Source organism: Sceloporus occidentalis, unplaced genomic scaffold, assembly GCF_023333645.1.
Source record: "Sceloporus occidentalis isolate IW3139 unplaced genomic scaffold, rSceOcc1.0.p SCAF_45, whole genome shotgun sequence".
Classification (NCBI taxonomy): Eukaryota; Metazoa; Chordata; class Lepidosauria; order Squamata; family Phrynosomatidae; genus Sceloporus; species Sceloporus occidentalis.
In genome coordinates this window covers 4,214,145-4,227,665 of record NW_028317025.1, presented here as the reverse complement: position 1 = coordinate 4,227,665, position 13,521 = coordinate 4,214,145, and the positions used below count along the sequence as shown (strand labels likewise).

The 13,521-nt window shown below is 41.1% G+C and overlaps 1 protein-coding gene across 1 annotated transcript in view; it reads left to right on the top strand.

Moving 5' to 3' along the window:
* The window catches only part of LOC149289493 (tyrosine-protein kinase JAK3-like), a 41,799-nt gene extending 37,100 nt beyond the window's left edge, over positions 1–4,699 (top strand). Inside the window, exons 22-23 of the mRNA XM_089490545.1 lie at positions 305–415; positions 4,544–4,699. Coding sequence (XP_089346671.1) covers positions 305–415; positions 4,544–4,699 — 267 coding nt within the window. The remainder of the gene's footprint in view (positions 1–304; positions 416–4,543) is intronic.
* The last annotated feature ends 8,822 nt before the right edge of the window (positions 4,700–13,521 follow it).

Below are 13,521 nucleotides of genomic sequence, written 5' to 3'. Positions count from 1 at the left end.
TATCAGTAAACCTAGAGGAATTATTAGTAACACATAACCATAAGGTAGAGTCTTTTCCATTGCATCTTCAGTAGATCTAATTAAATTAAATCTAATTTATAAATGGCTGTTCAGTGCTCCAAAGACAAGCCGAGTGTGTATTCATTTTATTAATATTAAAGAAGATGTTGTAACCCTGTAAGTTTATGGATTCTCTAGAAATTCACCTTCACGTCTAAGAACCCAATGAGAATTTCACCATTTAGACACTGATCTGGTGATATTACATGTACTGTACCTGTAGTCTCCTCTCTGCTTCCCATAGGAGTATCTACGAATGATGGGATTTCATAATTCTCTGCAAACTGTGTGCTGCCTTGTGGAAATATTACGTGCTGGAAAGAGACTACGGGCCCCCTCCTCCTGTCCTGCTGAGGTGAATTACTACCAACACCTTTAACTACCCTGTATTTAGAAATGGTGACTTGACAACAAAAAAGGGGCGTTAAAAACCTTTTTTAGAAATATAAGTGAAATGTGAAAACAATAGCATTTAAGACAAATTAAGGAAGTTATTGAAATGTTGATTTAGCTGACTGCCTAAATTAATATATTTGTTCAGTTTTTACAGAGGAAGGTTGAGGGAAGGGACTTTTTTAGAAAAACAATGAGACATGTAAGGCTTGTGTTTTTATAGAACAACAATTTAAAAACAGACAAATCCATGCGGCCAGATGGGATGCATCCAAAATTACCGTATTTGCTCGATTATAAGACGACCCCCCAAAATCAAAATATTAATTTAGGAAAAAAAACAAAAAGCCTGAATATAAGACTACCCTATAGGAAAAGTTTTACTAGTAAATATTAATTCATGTAAACTATTTTTTCATATTTAATAAAAGCTATGATTGAGAAAAATATATATTTTTTTAATTTCCTTTTATTTGTCAACCTGCCCCCCCAGTTATGCAAATCTGCCCCCAGGCTTGCCGCTCTGCCCCCAGAAATGCCTTATACCCCCCTATTTGCCACTCTGTCCCATGATGTGCCTTTTAACCCTCTATATGCCACTATGCCTCCAGAAATGTCTTATACCCTCCTATATGCCACTTTGCCCCATGATATGCCTTTTAACCCCCTATATGCCCCTCTGTTCCATGATATGCCTTATACCCCTATATGCCACTCTGGCATATAGGGGTTAAAAGGCATATCATGGGGCTGAGTGGCATATAGGGGGTTAAAATGCATTTCTGGAGGTATATATATATATATATATATATATTACTGCTAACAGCAATCACACTCCTATCAAGCCAAGGCAGCCTAATACATGCTGGAACCTGGGGATGATAGTAGTGGGATTACACTCCCTATGCCATGCTACCACCACCACCCCCCTTACACATCCATGCTATCACACACACACTCATTCACAAACATTTAAATACTCATTAATTCCATTAATCACACATACTTCACACATTAATCACAAAAACCCTCCCCCACCTCCTTACCTGAACTGCAGATCTCTCACTCGCAGACTTCTGCAGGGGCCCGGCTGTGCGAGCAACTTCTCTGGCCCCACCCCCAGAGGAAGGAGGGGGGAGGTAGAGTTATGTGAGGAAGCTGCTAGCTTCCTGTTCTCCTGCTGCTAGAAGCAGAGACGCTGCTCGTGACCAAAGCCCGGTAGCATGGCCCCAGCAGAAAGAGGTCTGATTAGAAGACGACCTTGATTATAAGACGAGTGGTATTTTTCAGAGCATTTACTCTGGAAAAAACCTCGTCTTATAATCGAGCAAATACGGTATTTCAAGAGCCTTGGAGTGTCCTTGCAAAACAGTTGGCGGATTTGTTTAACCCCTTCACAACAAAGGAAGTAAAGCCCCCCCAAAAAATGGCAGCCTGCTAAAACAGAGCTGTTACTCGTAATTGGTGTTGCTGCCATGCCTCAATATCAAGGCATTCAGCAATACAACCCCCTACCCCGAATACCTTGTGTTTCCTCCGAAGAGCAACCACAAGTGCCATCATTGACTGACATTGCTGCCACTTACAAGATAGTGAGACCAACTGAAAAGCGAACAAGTTCACAAGGGTCTATCCAGAACTCTTGAGCTTGCCCTCTCTCTCGCCAAACAGCTCTACTTCTCCACTCTCATATCCTCCCTTTCTTCCAACCCACGACGCCTTTTTTCTACTTTCAACTCCCTTCTCTGTCCCTCCACACCCACACCACAAACCTCTCTCACTGCCCAAGATCTTGCTACACACTTCAAAGAGAAGATTGAGACTATTAGAAAAGACCTCTCTTCCTTACAACTCCCTCCTACACCACTCACCACCACTCTCTCCACTCCTCCTATACTAACTGATGTTTCCCCTACAACCGAAGAAGAGATAGCCACTCTTCTTTCTTCCTCTCACCCAACAACCTGTCCCCTTGACCCCATCCCTTCACACGTCACAAAGTCTCTATGTCCATCCCTTGGTCCTTCACTTACCCACCTATTTAATCTTTCTCTATCATCTGGAACTGTACCATCTGCCTTCAAGCATGCGCTAATCACACCCATTCTAAAGAATCCGTCTTCAGATCCCGTCTGTTTGACTAACTACCACCCTATCTCTTTGCTTCCTTTTACCTCTAAGCTACTTGAACGGATTGTGTACAATGGCCTTACTAACTTCCTCTCCTCTAGTTCCCTCCTTGACCCTCTACAGTCTGGTTTCAAACCCCTTAACTCTACTGAAAAAAAAGTCTCCAATGACTTGCTCTCTGCCAAAGCAAAAGGTCACTTCTCTATTCTAATACTACTTGATCTCTCTGCTGCTTTCAATACTGTTGATCACCACCTTCTTCTAGACTCACTTGCTTCTATAGGCATTTGAGATACAGCTCTCTCCTGGATCTCCTCTATCTGTCTAACCGTTCCTTCTCTGTCAACGTCTCTGGCAAGACATCATCGCCCCTTCCACTTTCGGTTGGTATCCCCCAAGGTTCAGTCCTTTGCCCTCTGCTGTTCTCTCTTTATACTTCCTCTCTTGGCAAACTAATCAACTCATTTGGCCTCCAGTATCATCTATATGATCCCTACGTTCTTCCCATGGGCTAAGGCTCTCCTCCTCACGTATCACCTCTTCCCTTTCCCGTCTACAAGATTTCATTTGAGCTGCCCCATATCTCTGGAATCTACTCCCAAGGAACCTTCACCATTCACCCTCCCGACATTCAAGAAAGATCTAAAAACCCACTTCTTCAGAGAAGCATACCATCTTAGCTGCTAGAACTTCCTTGTCATCGATACAACCACCTCACTACCTCTCACCCTTTCTCTATGCCTTATGTTTATCACCCCATTTCCCTCTAGATTGTAAGCTTGTGAGCAGGGCTCTCTCCACCAAATGTATCGGTTTGTCTTAGTCTGTCAATTCTTGTCTTGTCATATCCCTTGAATTTATGTATTGTATTAAGCGCTGCGTAAATTGTTGGCGCTATATAAATAAAAGATAATAATAATAATTGCCCACTGATGTCACCAACTATAAATAGAAAGAAAGAAAGAAAAAGTTCTTATGAGCAAGTCCTAAAATTACCACTATATCTTCACAAAAATTTCTGCATGGAAAGAGTTAAAATACTGGGATTTTAAATGCCCATAAAGTGTCTATGATGTATAATTTGTTTGGTTAAATCAAATTGGCCAGATTCAAAAATTGGACATGGGCACAGACTCACCAGATGTCCAAATTCCCAAAAATGCACACCTCACAAAGTGGCCTTTTACCCTCCACAAACCCATGGGGGGTATCACTGTACTCGAGAGATGTTGCTGAACACATATCGGGGTGTTGTTTAGCAGTGATACATACCAGAAGCTGTAACTTCATACCTAAAATAGAATGTGTGTGGAAAAAAAAATCACACAAAAAATACTACTGCAAACTTTGACAAAGTCTAATGGTTAAATGTGTGCATTGAAAAAGTTAAAATAGTAGAATTTGAAATACCTTGGGTTGTCTATTTTAAAAAAATATATTTATTGATGCAGTAAATTGAATTGATGTCTCAAATAGGACAAAATTCCAAGTTTGTAGGATAAGAAAAGCCAAGGGTCTTAAAATGTGTAGCTTGACGGGAAGAAGAGAGAGATTTAACAAAGTACAGGAAATTTATTTCAGAGGACAAATGTTAGACCTTTGAATTTCTGACCCTAAAACTGGAGGGTCATATGTTTAGGCAATGCAAGGACGTTTTATTTTACTGAAAGGCTGGTTAAATAAGTGGAACAGCCTCCCAGCAGTAGTGGTAGAGGCTAATACAGCAAGAAAATGTAAACATTCATGGAATACGTATAAATCTATCCTTAATCGAAGATAAGATCTATGACTGATTAAGATGTGAGTCTGTAATTCAGGCCCAAATGTTTCTTATCTGATGTAAAATTCTTTGCTTCTACATTTCTGTATCACCCTTTGTGTAACTGTATTTATCACTGTATTTGATCTCACCTTAAACTGAATTGTTTGGCTCTATGAAATGTTTGTGTCATTATTGTAGGTATACAAGTTGATGCTTTCTTGTTGGTCTTCCTTCCCCTCTGAACGGCCATCTTTTAGAGACCTGGAGCTTGAAGTTGATCAGTTTCGAGAAACCTGCATTAATGTTGGATTTCAACGATGTGAAGTTCCAGATCATGTTAAGTTTAACCTGTAAAAGTTAAACCTCCTAATATGTTTCTGATAATTTTTAACCATTGTACAAGCTTATCTAATAGCCACACAGTGCAGGCAAACACAGACATGGTGCCATCAGATGTAAAGATATCAGGGCTGAAACAAATGATTATTAGGTCTTTGAGGGGAACATATTACTTCAGGGGTACTTTTTGATGATCTTCAAGTCAAACTTTCTATGAAGCTACCCATATCTTCCCATATTGCTGTGGAACTTTTTTGAACTTTCCAGTGTGTTAACATGCAGGTGTTATCCACTTTAAGATAGGACATCCACGTGCAGGTGCAATGCAAATCAGCTTAATAGCAGTTTAGTTGACAAAATAATGCCAAATTTACACTGAATTGAAAGTCCCTGTGATGCAAACAAGCTACCACTGTTTAGGCAACCTAATCTAAATTCAGGTTGTAATTTAGGGATTTTAAGGCGGGTACCACAGCAGATAATGTATGTACACAGACACACAATGCACACAATATAAAACTATCCACAAATAGATTAAGATACACTTTTCATGCATCAGACAATTGTGTTTTGGTATATTCTGTAACGCAGCATATTGACAAAAATACAGGGCATTCCATCACTGACCAGAGAGGGTAGGTTTAGGTTGCAAGGTGAAATTAGAAAGAACACAATTAGCAATGAAGGGAGCCACCTTGACTGAGGTGTCTATTGCTCTCAAAGCAGTGTCTCTTGCAATTAATTGGGCCATTATGTGTGCATATTAACATATTCACCACCTGGGTTTGTGGCTTGGACTTGGTGATCTGTTGCATGTTTGATGGAATGTTCTCCTGTTATTTAATAAAGTAATAATGCTGGATCTTCCATAATTTACCTCTTTCCTTATTCAAGCATTTTTTTCAGTTTGCTAAAACATTTATCAAAGGAGGAGATCCCCGCTGAAATGGCGATTTTATCAAAATATAAGGGCTTGCTCCCTTTAATTATATTTGAGACAGAATATGTGATTATTTGCTTACACTGATATAGTTACATTGTTGTGGTTTGATTTAAGCAGTAACAACTATAGAAATTAATAGGTCATTTTATATTACTTAAAGATAATTAACACCAATATACAGTAAATACCTAATTGCATCAAATTTATCATTTATATAACTTCTAATTTTAAATCTATAGTAATCTATATAGTATCTGGTGTAATGCAGTTCTAACTCTGATTGGTCTGAACAGTTTGGACCATTACAATCTCTCAGCAATTCTTGTTGTTTATGTTGATCCACATCAAAGGTATTCTGAATTCTGTGAAGGCTGTTTAGAGCACTATACATGGAACATACCATAATTGTCCAGCATTTCATGATAATAATCAGTAGAGAAAAGAAAAAATGTCGGTGCGCTAAGCTAGTCTCAGGCTCAAATAATACAAATGTATAATATGAGGCCTACCAAACAGTGTGAGCATGCTGCAAATACAGTGTGTTGGCTGTACAATGTATACAAACAAAATACAGACAGTATTTAGTTTTTTGTAATAATCAGTAGAGTACATATAAAGTATTTGGCATCATTTATATTAGGATAAATATCTGTTTATAGAGAGCGTAAGTCGAAGCAGTGAAATGTGCATTCCAGTTTATTATGTACTCTTTCTGTTTTAATTATTGAGCGCTAATAAATCAAATACTTAGTAAGGTTGATGTAGCTATGTCCTGTGATGTAAAAGTGCAGTCATGTTATTTGTAGTGAAGTAAACAAATCATTACACTTGGGCGGCGGCATAGTCTTTGTGTTCGTCTTCGGGATAAAAATTCTTCGTTTCTGCAAATATTCACCCGTTCCTGTGTTCGTTTCGTGTAAATATTCGTGTACATTATTCATGTTCGTTTTTATCTTTGTTTTCTCCCGGTTTCCTAGCAGAGGTTAAAACGGGGTTAACATCTGCACTTCATTGGTTGATGCCAGGCGAGCCCCCTGCCGGCGACCAATAGAGTCGCACACAGGGACCTTTAAATCATGGGGCGATCTGAGGTGCTCCGAAGTGTACTTTGCCCTAAAATGAAATCCCCATTCCTCCCAGGCCAAGTTGCTCAGAGCAGTTTTCTGAGACTTAGACAAGCGGGATTATTTATTTATCGTGTAACATCCATAGAAGTTTAACATAGAATGCTAACATTTGCAGCTTACCAACAACCCGAATTTGCCAGGACAGAACTGGAAAAAAACAGGACTGTCCCGGAAAAGTAGGGGCTATTGGCAGGTATGCGGATTGAAGAATATGGGAAAAATAGAATAGTAGTAGTGCACTGGTTTGGTTAAAGATCTATTAATAAATAATATCTAATTTTAAATTTAATGGGTGTTAAAAATAAGGGGGTTAATTAAATTAAAGTTATTTAATTTATTATATTTATTTATTCTACCTACCTACATTTGCATACCTAGTTTACCCGAATCTGACGGGACAGGACTGGCAAAAGACGCTGGCACCACCACCAGAAGAAGTAGCATTAGAAACGGAAAAGGGAATGAGTAGGCAATTGACGACCCCCTCACCTGTTTCACCCCAGAGAAAATCATCCAAACAATGTCGTTTGGGAGCGGACTTCCAGAGCGCAAACACTTGGCCCAAGCGTAAGCTGGCTACACCGGTGGAGGTAGTAGGCGTTGCCACAGCACAAACAGACGCAACCAGGGGGGAGAAACTACCTTGACCATTTGGGAAAATTAACTTTCTAAGCTAAGAGCTGGGTACCCCAACTCGGGCAGATTGAATTTAAGAAAGGCAATCTGCTCCATCAGATGAGGCGCCATGACTGGACTGTATATTTCCAGTCATAGAAAACACGCTCTCACTTTGAACAGTGGTTGGCGGACATGATATTAGCTGCTGCGCAATCCAGGAGAGTGCAGGCCACACACTCTTCTTTTCATCCCAGTAGCTAAGAGGATCAACATTAGACGCAGCAGGAACTTCACATAGGTAAAGTTTGACAATTTCAACAGCACTACTCTCTTTTTTGCTGCTATACTCCCAAGTGCCTCTTCCCAAAACGCAGCTGCTCCACTCAGCTGTGTTGTGCTGCTTGTGGCACTGCTGCTGATGCTGCTGCTAGGAGTAGCAGACATCATCATCTCTTCCTGCACCTCTCCCTCTTCAGACAGCATTCCCCTTTTATTCTGCCAGTCATGCACCTTTTGAACCAATTGCTCCCGGTAGCTGCTAAGAACATTACATTTGATTGCTAGCTTTCCCTTAATCCTTGGATCGCAAAGGCACGCTAGCATCATTTTTGGACTTTATTCCATGCGTTTGTGAAGGCGTACTTTTAGCAGATCCTTCAGCTTCCTGACTATGGCTGCTACGTCAGGATGTAGAGTGCCACCTTGAACAGCCTCACGGTTTTCAATGAACATATCCATCTTACTGCCTAGATGGGAGAACACTGGGATTACCTGGGCCAGACTGGCAGTGTTTGATCTTACATTTTCTGTGGCATTCCTGAATGGTTTAAGGACTGCCACTAGCTGGGCGATCACTGTCCAATCCTCCCTATTCATTGGAGATGTAATCCTAATATTGTGCTCTGAGGCAAGATTATGGATTGCTCTCTGCTGGGCCAAAATCCTCTCCAGCATATCTAAAGTGGAGTTCCACCGCGTACTCACATCTTGACATAGACAGTGTATGGGAAGACCCGCCCTCTCTTGCTCTTCCCTCAAAAGTTGGCTAGCCTTAACACTGTGGTGGAAATGCCCAGCAATCTTTCTTCAGCGTGACAGAACTACTGCTGCAAAATTACTTGCTCCTTCTGACATTGCTGCCTTTACTATAAGATGGATGATGTGGGCTGCCCAGCGCACACCAACAATATGACCATCTTGCAGCGCTTTCACCATGTTTGCACCTCCGTCAGTTACCACAAACCCAACTTCAACATTGGTGCCCGCCTCTGCTCCCACCCAAAATATTTTCAGAAGCGTGCTTTTCATCCATCACTTTCTGTCAAGGAAAGAAAGGCATGCTACCTGCTAGGTGCAATCCACAAATCTGTTGTGATATGTACACACTGACCAGCAGCCTTGGAAAGCTCCTTTCTCACTGCTGAAACACAGGACCAACACAGTGAGGGGAAAATATTCCTGCTGAAAGTGGAACGTGAGGGAACTCTGTGTTGTGGAGCCACAGCCTCCATCAATTGTTTGAAAGGCTCCCCTTCAATCATGGAGAAGGATGCCCTTCCAACAGCAATGAACTGACCAACAAGTCATAAGTGGTTATTTTATTGGCCTGCTGTTTGGACATTGACCTCCTGGAGTGGAATGCCCCAAATTCTTCCAGGGTGGGCTGGACATGTTGCAGTGTTCCAACCTGCCTTGGTCTTTGGCTGCCATCACTAGCTGTAGCTGCTATAGGCTCAGAAGCAGCTGTTGTGGTTTTTCCACTCTCTCTGGAGATGGTACTAGTTGTTGTTTTAATACCACAGCCACCAGCTATGCTGCCTGCCCTATGTTTTTCTGCATCTTTCCCCAATAACACAGTGTTGTGTTGAGTGCTGAGGTGATGCTTCATGCCAGCACTGGTGAAATGCCCAGACACTTTCCCTCTGCCCTTCTTCTACACTTTCATAGGGCTCCCAAACTGGAGCACGGAGAGTCTTGGACAGTACACCTTTGGTTACTGCTTCTACTGCTCTGGGTGGATGAGCAGCAGGACTAGTTCTGCAAACACTGGGAGATGGCACACTCTCTGTCTCTAGACTCTCTACACTGCTACTAACAGTGGTTGTTCTTCTTATTGGCACAATTACAGCACTGGTGGTTGCACTGGTAACTGTGCCAGTGCAAACAGGAGTACTGGCCATAGAAATGCTAGTGGGACTGCTATTTTTTTTTTATTCTACCAGATTTGGTAGGTTTTGCTGTACGTGGTGATAATTATAGTAGCGGAGAAGGTGGAGGCTCAGGGGAAAATTGTGCACTAGTCATTCGTACACTGCTCCCTGAGGAATCTGATTCCTGACCACTCATCTCCTCTATACTCTCCTCCACTTCTGGCTCATAGTCAAGTTCTTCATTAGCCAGATCAAATGGAATTCATGCTAGGCTGGAGCTAAGACATCATGACTAGTAGTAGTGTGAGAAGGAAGAACAGAGCCTAACTCTGTACTTGGCCTCTCAGTCTCACTCTCCTCTGGTACCTTGCTAGATGGAGTTCCATGTGTAGCCCTCTCTCTAACGGTCTTTACAAAAATATTGTAAGGACTTGGTGGCTTGCTAGAGGTGGTGCTAGGAGGAAATGGTGTGCGGTACCGGTGGGAACAGCAGGCGTAGCACTAGTGGTGGTATAGGTGGTGGTCTTGGGAGGCGGATTTTCTACAAAAAGCCTCAATGAGAAACAACAAGATTGCTTTGGATTGGGAACACCACTCTGTCTTAATGTGCTCTGCTTGGTACATTGCATGCTGCTTGTGGACGAGGAAGATGCTGCTGGGGGCAAAAGGCACTTCTTTTTACTCACTGGGCTAGTAGTAGTACTAGTTGTGCTACCCTTAAACTTTGATCGTGCTTCTGGTGCTTTAGGCTTTCAGTAAAAAAACATAGAGCTGGTAGGCCTAGCAGCACTACTACCGCCTGCTATTGGTGCCTTTCCTTTACTTGATGACATAGATCCTTCAAGCAATGATTCCCCAAATAACAACCGAGAGCTTGGCCTACTTGTCTGACTAGACTGACGCAAAGGCTGCATCGTAGAAGAACTGGTGGTGGTGGTAGATGGAGCCTGTCCCGCCCTCCTTTTCTTAGTCACAAAGGGAGGATCCATTTCAAATGTTTTGTTATGTGTGTAGTGTTTAAAACTAGGGGGACAGGGAAAATAGCTTTATAAAGAAAAATAGGATTTTAAAAAAATGTAAACACAAAGAAATTAGAGGAAGTTTCTCTTCAGTGCTACTGCTGAAAAACTATGCACAACTGCACTGGCAGCCTGCCAAAGTGCTCAAGTTATTTAAAAAATTGGTTAACTAAAGCCACTAAATGGTGTTATTAACTCAAGTTTAACTACAGTATTTGCTCGATTATAAGATGACCCTGATTATAAGAGGACCCCCCAAAATCTGAATATTAACTTATGAAAAAAAGAAAAATCCTGAATATAAGACGACCCTGTAGGAAAAAAGTTTTACCAGTAAATGTTAGTTCATGTAAACTATGTGAACAATTGTTTGTTAATAAAAGCTATGATTGAGAAAAATATTTTGTTTTTATTTCCTTTTTTTCAACCTGCCCCCCCAGTTATGCACATCTGCCCCCAGGCTGCCCCAGAAATGCCTTATACCCCAATATATGCCACTGTGCCCCATGATATGCCTTTTAACCCTCTAAATGCCACTGTGCCCCATGATACGCCTGTTAACCCTCTATATGCCACTGTGCCCCATGATATGCCTTTTGACCCCCTATGTGCCACTCTGCCTCCAGAAATGCCTTATACCCCTATATGCCACTCTGGCATTTAGGGGGTTAAAAGGCATATTATGGGGCAGAGTGGCATATAGGGAGGTAAAAGGCATTTCAGGAGGCAGAGTGGCATTAAAAGGGTTAAAAGGCATTTCACAGAGCACTCTGCCTCCAGAAATGCCTTACACCCCCCATTTAACACTCCCCCTCCCTCCTCCAAACTTACCGGTGCTTCTGAGTTGGGGGGGGCGCATAACACAGGAGGATCCAGGTCCCCTGCATCTGAGCCCCCGGTGCTTAGTCCGGGCAGCATGTAGAGCTCCACGCGAATCGCGTAGAGCTCTACATGCTGCCCGGACTAAGCACCGGGGACTCAGAAGCACCGGTAAGTTGGAGGGGGGGCATAACACAGGAGGATCCAGGTCCCCTGCATCCTCCTGTGTTATGCCCCCCCCCCCTACAACTTATATTGCGTAGAGCTCTACACGCAGCCCGGACTAAGCACCGGGGACTCAGAAGCACCGGTAAGCACCGGTAAGTTGGAGGGGGCATAACACAGGAGGATCCAGGTCCCCTGCATCTGGGTCCCCAGTGCTTAGTCCGGGAAGCGTGTAGAGCTCTACGCGATTGAATCGCGTAGAGCTCTACACGCAGCCCGGACTAAGCACCGGGGACTCAGAAGCACCGGTTAGTTGGGGGGGGGTTAACACAGGAGGATCCAGGTCCCCTGCATCGCTGCGGGGGATCTGGATCTTAGTCTCATAATCAGACCTATTTGAGGTCTGATTATAAGACGACCCTGATTATAAGACGAGGGGTATTTTCCAGAGCATTTGCTCTGGAAAAAACCTTGTCTTATAATCGAGCAAATACGGTATAATACACTAATTTTGTTTTGTAAAGCAGTATTTTATTTATTTTTTAAAATTTACATGGGCCTAAGAGCCTACTAGTATGCTAAAGCTATATTTCCTTCCTATTCTAAGTCTACCTCTAGGCAAGGGCAGACACTCTCAAGCCCACTAAGCTAAAGAGAGGTTATCGCAGTATATCATATTAATTATTAATTAATATTATTAATTTATATAATATTAATAGATTATAAATTCTAATTATTATATTATGGGGTTAAACAACTTTTACTTTAAAAACAGATAGACAGAAGACAGACAGATATAGTTGTACTACTTCTGCTAAATCTACCGAAATTTGCTAAATTATTTTCTTTTTTACTAGTACTACAGCTACCTTGAAGCTTTGCTTAGTACAGTTGTCGTCACACAGTCATTCTTTCTTGAAAAGAAATTAGAAAATAAAATTTAACAGCAAAACAGATTCACTGCTTGCTGAACAAAAACACACACAGCACCTATGCAGCTAGACTCACTAGCCCAACATGTTCACTTCACTGATGGACTGAGGTGAGCAAAACACATGAAATTAAAAATAATTAAAATTAATAAAATCATTAATTAATAATATTAAGAAGAAAAATTGACTTTGTCTCTTGCTGTTGCTAACACAAAGCACAATCTAAAGCACTGCAGCACCAGTACCAGTAAGATTAGCTTAACTTTAAAATTAAAATGTATTAACTAAATTATTAACGAAGTAATAAATTATTAGGGATTTCTTATATTAATATAATTAATAATAAAATTAATTATCAACTAATTAAAGTTTAAGCTTAAGGGTAGTAGTGGACTGGTTAATCTTTATGTGGGATAAATTAACAGAATGTCTCAAGCCAAATAAGCTAATATAATATAGCTAATTTAGCTAGCTAAAATGAATTATAATATTATTATTAAATATTAATGATTTTATATTACACACTAGTAGTCGTCTACACTAGTATACTATATGACGATATTATTATTATTATATATTATATTGTAGTAGTAGTACTATTAAATTTATAAATTATATTTAATTCATAATTCAAACAGTTCATCTTAAATAACTATATTATTGACTGACTGACTGTCCTGAAATTACAAAATGTAATAGACTAAGGGAAGACGGGGCAAGGGCACCCCAGTGCCGCCAACGTCGTTTCTTCTTTTCTCGGTTTGAAGGACGAAAATGCACTATTCGTGTTAGTTTTCATGTTCGCCTGAAAACGAATGTCTACAAATCATAATATCAGGGAAGCAGCTCCATAGAAAGTATTTAGCAATCAGAGCAGGTTGAAATCAGGGTCACCAAATTATCAGTATCCAGAAAACAAGCCAAACATCACAACACACATATCACATCTATTTCGATAGACATTTGAACAATCAGTCACTGTCAAGAACCGGGTCCATCCAGATGACTGCATTGACCCAGCGCGCCCAAACAATGTGCGCAGGAGTCACAGTGCAGTAGCGGAG